At 42.2% G+C, this 9137-nt stretch overlaps 1 protein-coding gene across 2 annotated transcripts in view; it reads left to right on the plus strand.

Annotated features, from left to right (window-relative positions):
- The window catches only part of pcca (propionyl-CoA carboxylase subunit alpha), a 39270-nt gene extending 30747 nt beyond the window's left edge, over window positions 1-8523 (plus strand). For both annotated transcript variants that reach the window (XM_074676024.1, XM_074676025.1), the window contains 6 exons: window positions 1688-1790; window positions 1974-2072; window positions 2190-2243; window positions 6189-6329; window positions 8027-8104; window positions 8208-8523. In XM_074676024.1, coding sequence (XP_074532125.1) covers window positions 1688-1790; window positions 1974-2072; window positions 2190-2243; window positions 6189-6329; window positions 8027-8104; window positions 8208-8276 — 544 coding nt within the window. In that variant the 3' untranslated portion in view covers window positions 8277-8523. The remainder of the gene's footprint in view (window positions 1-1687; window positions 1791-1973; window positions 2073-2189; window positions 2244-6188; window positions 6330-8026; window positions 8105-8207) is intronic.
- Window positions 8524-9137: the final 614 nt, after the last annotated feature.

The following is a 9137-nucleotide window of genomic DNA, read 5'->3' on the forward strand; positions in this document are numbered from 1 at the left end:
TTTAAGTACTTGAGTGTAGCATCATGAAAAAGTCTGTAGGCTAGTTAGCCCCTGTCAGAATCGGGTCACCGGTGGTTGAATTTTGAGAGGAAAGGCACGGAAAAGCATCCCGAGTGGAACTAGGGGGACCCAGAGCTCAAGGAAGAAATAAATTGTTCGGCTTCTTCAACCAAGGAGAATTCCCCCCCTTGGTTGTGACGGTTAGCCTAGCGGGGTATAGCAGGGCTAGTTTGAAGCTAAGATTGTAAAGCTCTGAAAGCACCTCCCATGACTTGCTTTGTTGGTCCACCACTACTGGAGTATAATCCTCAAAAATAGCAATCTGAGACCCCCCGGTATTGTAGTTTACCTCTTCTGGATCTGGCCTCCCGTGTAATCATCTTCCTCTGTTGGTAGTGGTGTAGCCTGATAATAACGTCCTGTGGTGTCTCTCCTGGCGTAGGTTTAGCAGCCAGTGCTTTGTGTGCTTGGTCCAGCTACGGTGGTGAGGGTAGGGTGTTGGTTCCCTGCAGGCTGTTATCGAATTCCTCTACTACATACTGTGTATGAAAGTGATATGTAGTAGGTACTGCATACTGCCTACTACACTTGAATTTAGTGTGTACTATGACTGTTCTGTTAGGTTTATTATGTAGCAAAGCAGAAATAGGATTTATTTTATTTTTTACATGATTTATTTTCCAAACTTAATTTTAATTGTACAAAACAAACCATGAATAGCCGACATGTTGACATTTCAGTTATTAATCCGCAAAAACATTGCCAGAAGCAGCATTTTATATGAAAGTCAATGGTTGAGAATACTTATTGTTTTGGAGGGGAATTACTTATCATTTCGTGACAAAGTACGACGGTGTATTAGGGCCACTTAAAAGAAAAAAACACATCAAGGATAAACATCTCACACACACAATGCAGTATTAAGTATGAGCAGAAGCAGGAAAATTTAAGGTTGTGGAAATACAGAAGTGAAATACAGAATGTAACAGTAAAATGTCATACTAGACTTGGCAGTGGTTTACACTAATAATGCCGCAGCCCGGTCATTACAAACCGTTAATGAAAAAACAACAACAGACCTTTTTACAAGCTATTACACACTATTGTGTTGTTGAAAAGGTAAAGATAAAAAGTAGAGGCTCTTATATTTGTATTAGTCTGCTGCTCCGATTGTTGAAGCTTCGCTCTCAGTCATTTTCAATTCAAGCGCTTTGCATTGTGAGCAACAGAAGGTGAAGCAGACTGGTCTGATGCATACTGTGAATTGTTTCCTAAATCATCTGGGTATTTTTTTGCATACTGCAACTTCGCTTTTGTTTGCATACTGTATACTACATGCTACATTTTGGGAAAATCAGTACGTACTGCTATCTGGAGATTTTTGCTAGAGGAGCCAATAAGGGAGGCATTGCTGTAGTCCAGTCTGGAAGAGATGAAGGCGCAAACAAGCTTCCCGGATGTTAATGAAGGGATAGACAGTTGGGCATGATTGTTCAAGACCAATAGTTCCAGGTTTAGCCGCATTGATTCCTCCTTTTGAAGATTTAAAAAGATTAAACTTTTTTTTCCAGGATCCAAGACCCTGTTTATACCTGTATGCATTCAGTTAACTGTTGCTCCACATTTTAAAGGCTGGATGCACTCAGCCTTAATCTGTAGAAAATAAGCCCTGATGTGTGTTTTGCAGGGTGTCCTCGGTCCCTGTGGAGTGCTGCAGCTGGGAGCTGTGTGTGGAGCTCGGGGGAAAAAACTATTCTGTGGATGTCATCAAGTCAGGAAATCTTTATACTGTAAGTAATAAACAATGAAATCTTTAAGTTTTCCTTATGCTTCTCTGCTTCTCTGCTATTATAAGACTCAACATAGCTCTGAACTGAAAAACTGAAGAAGCAAAACATCCTGAAAGAACTCCATCAGGGTTCAGCTCCCTTCATGAAATTAGCCTAAAAAAGAATTGGTGTGGGTCTCTATAGGTCCAGGCAAACGGGGGAAAGGTGGAAGTCGTAGGAGAGTGGAATCTGGCCTCCCCACTGTTACCACTCAGCATTAACGGTACACAGAGAACACTACAGGTAACTCAAACACAGAATAATTTCTACCTTACTGCAAGCTCAAAGTTAGAGCTGAACTGAACAATGCTAAATTCAACAGCATCACAAATCATCATTTTTAATTTCTGTTTTTTAAAGTGTCTTCACAGAGATGCTTCAGGAAATATCATCCTTCAATACCACGGCACATCGGTAAGGCCACCAATCACTGTGGAATTATAGTTGTGTAACTGTTCTGTGCTTTTCAGAAAGTCTTTAAATGAAAACCCACAGCAAGTTCAGGAGTCTGTTGTGAATGTGGAGGTTTCTGTGCTGTAAAAAGCTCAGCACCAGCTGTTTGAAAGCTCTTCAGCCAATAGCACATTTCTAAATCAAATTAGAAGCTGTGCATTAAAGTAAACTGAGACAGTGTATTGGTCATTTATAATAACTCTTTGACATTTGTTTCCTAAAGAGATACAGTGTGAGCTACAGCATATAATCCAAACCATAGAGCAGCTGGGTTCTAATTTGTAATGTAAAGCCACAGTTTTATGCAAATCTGTATCTGCTCGCTGCTTTCCGTTTCATACCCGTCCACACACCACTGACCAACAGGGGGAGCATTGGGGTTCAGTTTACTCCTTCTGTTATGCTTTTCTTTTGTTGCTGTCAGTACCATTTTTTTCTACCCTAGACTGCCTCACACTGACAAATTTGAGTGCACTCAGGATTGTACGCTGATGACTTACTTATCTTTATATTTATTTCAAACATTTCTATGACCTGTTTAAAAATGACTTCAGGAAAAATAACGAAAAAATATTTTCAAAACTTCAAATTAAAAAAACTAACATTTACCTCTGTTATATTTAAAGGCCCCTGCAATCCATTTTGTTGCTGCTGTTTTCCTTGTTGCTGTTATTGTTGTCGTTCTGGTTTGTTGTTGTCGTCATTTTTGTTTTTGTCACTTTTGTTTGTTTTTGTTGTTGTGATTTGTTGTTGCTGCTGTTGTTGTTCTTGTCATTGCTGTTGTTTTTTGACATTGTTGCTGGTGTTGTTGTGGTTTGTTGTTGTTGTTGCTGTGGTTTGTTCCTCTTGTGGTTGTTGTTGATTTTGTTGCTGTCCTTCTTGTTGCTGTTGTGTTGTTGTTTGTTAATAACATTGTAGTTTCTTTTTGCTGTTGTTGTTGTGTTTTTTTTCTGGAGGGTATTGTACAAAACCCGGAGGGTATTCCACAAAGCTGGGTTAGCTCAAAGCCTGGCTTATTTCGGTTAGCCTAACTTTTGTGAGAGTTGGGTTCCACAAACGAGGCTTAGGGCTTGCGTGGCTCGGTAACCATGGTAAATTAGCCAGCGCAAAAAGCCTGGTCCCAGGTAGGCTTACCTTAGCTGCGTCTCAGAGAAGGTCCAACGGGCTTCTGAAAGACTCCTTGTGAACTGCATGTGTCACATTAAATTAATCTAGAACTGCAATGAATGATGTTCTTGTTGGGAACCATAAATTGAGACCTTTTGGTAACTTTTCTGACACCTCCTGCTTAAAACCCAAAAAGTCAGAAGGACCATGAGACCCCCGCTTTCACAGTGCGTATTCATACTGAAAATCAAGATCATGCATGCCTTTGCCCTTCAGCTTCAAGGGAGGTTTCAGTCCTCCCTGAGCTCGTATTGGGACCCCTGTGTTATCCTGTGACAGGTGTACCGCCCCAGTCATACTAGACTAGAATAACCGTGAATCAAGGCATGTCAGATACTGTCTGTCAGTGATGCAGTGCTGTCAGTGGCTGAGTGGTTAGATTGCAGGACGCCATCTTGCAGTAATCTGGGATTTACTTTTGGCGTGGGTTCAATCCCACCAGTGGTAACTATTTGAAAATATCTGATTTATATCTGGTGAGATAACACAAAGTTATCTCACCATTTGGAATCACCTTTACATTGTCATCATGATCAGAATGGACCGCTGGTAAAAGGAAGGTATTATCATGGAAAAATGTGGCTGTTGTCACCTTTTATATCACAAGACAATTTGTGCCTTTATTCTGTTACATATTGACTGTACTTTGAGGGTGACAGAAGAAAGAAAATCAGATATTTTCAAATAGTTACCACTGGTGGGATCGAACCCACGCCAAAAGTAAAACTCAGATCACTGCGAGTTTGTGTCCTGCACTCTAACCACTCAGCCACTGACAGCACTGCATCACTGACAGACAGTATCTGACATGCCTTCATTCACAGTTATTCTAGTCTAGTATGACTGGGGCGGTACACCTGTCACAGGATAACACAGGGGTCCCAATGCGAGCTCAGGGAGGACAGAAACCTCCCGTGAAGCTGAAGGGCAAAAGCATGCATGATCTTGATTTTCAGTATGAATACGCACTGTGAAAGCGGGGGCCTCATGGTCCTTCTGACTTTTTGGGTTTTAAGCAGGAGGTGTCAAAAAAGTCACAAGGAGTCTTTCAGAAGCCCGTTGGACCTTCTCTGAGATGCAGCTAAGGTAAGCCTGACCATAAGCCTACCCAGGACCAGGCTTTCTGCGCTGGCTAATTTACCATGGTTACCAAGCCATGCTAGCCCTAAGCCTCGTTTGTGGAACCTAACTCTCACTAAAGTTGGCGAGGCTAACCAAAATAAGCCAGGCTTTGAGCTAAGCCAGCTTTGTGGATGAATAAAAAACTCAGTCTATTAACTCTGAAATAATGGAAACTCTGTGTTTTCGGTTTCAGAAAGGGAGGTTAATCAAACCTGAGAAAGAGGGGAAACTGAAGCCTGTTTCACAAAGAGGTGTAACTAAAACTCTGTGTCTGTTACTCTTACAACTGAGTCTCTGGATCTAACCTGGTCGAGAGCAGGTTTTTCTCACTGAACTTTTACTTTTTCTGTGTCTCCGCCCTCTTTCAGTGCCACACGCCATTTCATTTCCTCATTCATTCAGTCAGAAGCCAGTTTTGGCGTAGATTTGTTCAGCCGTCTCATTTAAAAAATCAGAGTCAGTCGTTCATCAGGCACAGCGCATGCTGACCTTTTTCACTCCTATCCTTTTGTCAACGATCCCGTGGGTGAAGGTGTTACTGGTTACTGGTTACTGGGCGGAGAAGTCAGGAGTCGATCATCAGACCGCGCATAGATGTGCTCACAATTTCAGACAGTTCTCTTTTTGAGCGTTTCACGTCTCATTTACATACACAACTTAATCCGTCCTTACATTTGCAACATTACTGCTCGTAGTCATTCGCTCACTCACAGCAGATATTGTGTGTTGCACTGCATTTCTGTGCAAACAGAAGTTTTTTTGTGTAACATGGGACATGCTGAGAATTTAAGTAAGACAACTGTACGCAGAGCGGGCAGAAAAGTGTGCCTCACCATGAAACGGCTTTTACCAGTCTTTGTGGTTTTCCTCTTCTTTCTGTTGGCTGAGTAGAAGTCTGTGTTAGTTTAACTGGGCTTAGGTATTTAACAGAATGTGATATTGATGAGATGAGAAAGCCATTTCTGTGTGTGACAACAGCATTATTTTTGGGATAAAACCACTACACAGTCAAACAGCCACCTAATATTTACTCTACAATTTAAAGAATGTTAAAAATTCAGGTACCCCCCACTATGCACTTATTGATAAGTTTAATTTATTCAATTCAAACGGGTTGTCCCCATTGTGTTATTGAGATTGTAAAGGACTACATGTATACTAACACACTGACCGAGCAGTAGTGTTCTCCCATGCTGTCTCTCCCTCTCTTGCAGCTGCAGCTGTGTTGCTCTCTTTTTCTAAAAACATGCTCGAACTCTTCAAATGAGCGCATTCAAATTTCTGCTTGAATCAGGGTGACAAACGCGTCCTTTCTCCTCTCTTATTCATTGGGATAAATAAAGTTGTCTAAACTAAAACTAAACTCTGTGGCCATGGTTCATCATTGAACCTGGGTTCCATTGATGATGGCTGTTTATGGTTGGTCCGCACATGCTTAACTCCAGGTGAAACTACTCTGAGTTGATTAAACTTACTCAAATCAGCTGTTCTGAAACCAAAAACTCAGAGTTTTCTATCTCAAAGTAGATCAACTCACAGTTCAGAATTAGACTCAGAGTTTATTGAAACTGCTTTGTGAAACAGACCCCTGTCCTCACACACTCTCTCTGTCTTTAGTTTAAGGTTCGGGTGTTATCCAAGCTGGCTGCAGAGTTAAACTCCTTCATGCCAGAGAGAGTTCCAGAGGACACCAGCAGCATTCTTCGTTCACCAATGCCAGGCACAGTAGTGGTTGTGTCGGTCAAACCTGGAGATACGGTAACACATCCTGATATGTTCTGCTCTGAAGTACACCTACAGATTTATTTTTCATTGTTGTTTATGTCAGCTTGCCTTCCCTCTATACCGCTGCCCCAACTATAAACTTAGGGGGAACACTGCTTTTTATCGCTGTTTGCAAGTTACAAATGGCTTATAAATACAACTTAATTACGTGTGTTACAGCTATGGTCTACAATCTGAAACCCAGTTTGGCTGATGAGACACATTTGAAAAACGCAGCCTGCCATGAAAACCATGAATTAGCCGGCGAAGCAGGTCTGGCGTTGACACTGCCAGCTGATCAGAGCAGAGCCGACTGTGGGCGAGGCTTTACCTTTCTCGGCGTGTCTTCACCAGCTCAGTTTACAATATTAAAGATGTGTTGCTAACTTGTGCTAAAGTCTATTAACAGAGCTTACCTGTTCCGTGCAGCAACGTTAAGTCATTAGCCAGTATGGGCACAGACTAACCAGAGTTATTCAGCTGAAATCTCCCCCTGTAGGAAACAAAGTAAGTACTTGTTCAACAGAAATTCAGCTGTTTCAGCGTCAGTCTTCAGTCCCAAATCCCTCTGCAGCTTTTTCCACCGCTCATACATTTTTCAGTCTCCGTTGGCACCTGTATCGCTCATAATTCTTCCTTGCTTCAGCCTTTTCCTCAAAATTTTTTTCATTTTCTTTCCTTCACTGTGGAGAGTCAGCTTCCTGGCTTTGGTCTTCTCTGACGCCATAACGCTTCAGTAGCTGAGCAGCTAGCTGATGTGAGAGGGGTAGTGGGGAAGGATGAGGCGGGACCATGGGCAGGACAGTGCGGAGCAGGGGAGACACGGGATTGGATGGACTCGTACACAAACCAGAAATGAGGAGAACAGGGGTTTGGATTGGTCAATTATTAACTTAAGACGTGAATGAAATGACAGTCTGTAGTCTCGGTGCGACACCATAACACCTCCAGAAAGAACTGGTGATTTCTGGACATCTCTACAGCTCTAGATGGTGATGATGATGATGATGATTATGATGAGCAGACCCTTACTTGTATGTTTGACATGAAGTGGAAGCCTCAGGGGCAGAAGCTGTAGCTACAGCTGGATCCTTACTCATTCTTTGACTGGAGATGGTTGCTGTACACACAGTTCATCAGAGCAGTTTTCACAGAGCTTCACTTTATGTCACAGCCTCATTCAAAATTGAATAATTTCATTCTTTTTCCCTTTTTTAATTTTTGAAAATGTATGGAAAAACCAAGGCATCTCTTGTTCATCAGTATTCACAGCCTTACCATGAAGTTTAAAGTGAGCTCGGGTTGTTTCCTCTGATCCTCCTTTAGATGTTCCTACAGCTTCACGTGAGTCCAGCTGTGGTAAACTCTATTATTTTGACCTCATAAGGAAAGGCACACACCTGTCTATGTATAGTCCTACAGGCGACAGAGCATGTCAGAGCACAAAGTTCAGCTCTTCTAGAGCTCTTCTAGAGCTGGACCCCAATCTAAACTGATAGGGACGTTATACATAGTTCACAACAAAGCATGAATCTGATATGTGCTGCACAGGGAGTTGAGGGAATGCTTATTTCCAACTCTGATGACCTTCTCACCTTGTTGTCTTGTTTTGTAAAGGGAGTTGATGTTTACCCTAAAACACCTTTTTTACACACTGTGTGTGTTTCTCTCTGTGTATTTTGTGACTGCAGGTTGCGGAGGGTCAGGAAATCTGTGTAATTGAAGCCATGAAGATGCAGAACAGTTTGACAGCTGCCAAGCAGGCAAAGGTAACAGCACGATGATTAGCCACCAAACCAGGACTTTTAGTGGTGCTGTGTTTTCATGTTTCTGTGTGTGGGCTTGTGTGTGTGTTTTTCCCCTGTCTCCCAGGTGAAGAGTGTCCACTGTTCGCAAGGAGAAACAGTTGGGGAAGGAGACCTCCTGGTGGAGCTGGAATGAAACAACCTATGGCCTTTGACGAGTTTCATCAACACTGAAATGATGGAGGGATGCCGAAGACAAATCCAGAGTGTGTGTGTTCCCTCAGAGAAACGTAGCTGTATCAGCTGTGTTAGTGTCTTCTTATTTCACTTCCTTTCTAAGAGCTGCTTTGTTACGGCTGTCTTTGATTCTGTTTGGTGTTTTTTTTCTCCTGGACCTGGTTTCTGGTCAGTGAACACAAATTAAACAATAAATAAACTTTTTACCCCTTTGATGATTGTTTTGCAGATAATGTCCCCATGAACGGTGCAAAAAATGAACCTCTGTAATATGAGCTGCTGTTCAGTCATTTAGTGATGATGCTCAAGGGAAACAGAGTCAAAAACATGAACCATTCTAGGCAGTCCTCGCAGTGAGATAGATCTGTCAACGTGACTGCAGGGAGAGAGACAGGTGATCCACATTAACTTTCAACTGAGAGAGTGGCATGCTGCGTGGACGTCATGCATGGGGAGTTGTATGGGGAACGTTAAGTCCTGTCTCTCTCTGTAACCCTCCATCCATCGGTGAGACAGTTCTGCAGTACTTTTTATACTTACACTACATCTTATACCAGGGTAAGCATGGCACTTTCTATTCCACAGCAGACATTTAAAGTCTGTTTTTATTTTAGACTGCACTGAAAAAGTCATTGAAAAAGCACATTAAGGTCGTGAAACACTTTGCTAATGAGCTATAACCTGACACCTCCCTCTAAACCATTCTAGAACTGCCTCACCTAGAAATGTCCCCACCTGGATTTAACTGAGTAAATAGGTATGAGCCTCCTATCGGATAATGACAGCATGGGCGATTAGCTTTCAGCTGGCAACAAGTTAT

Source organism: Halichoeres trimaculatus, unplaced genomic scaffold (assembly GCF_033239565.1).
Source record: "Halichoeres trimaculatus isolate MK-OKI-2021-1 unplaced genomic scaffold, fHalTri1.1 fHalTri1_scaffold_8, whole genome shotgun sequence".
Lineage (NCBI taxonomy): Eukaryota > Metazoa > Chordata > Actinopteri > Labriformes > Labridae > Halichoeres > Halichoeres trimaculatus.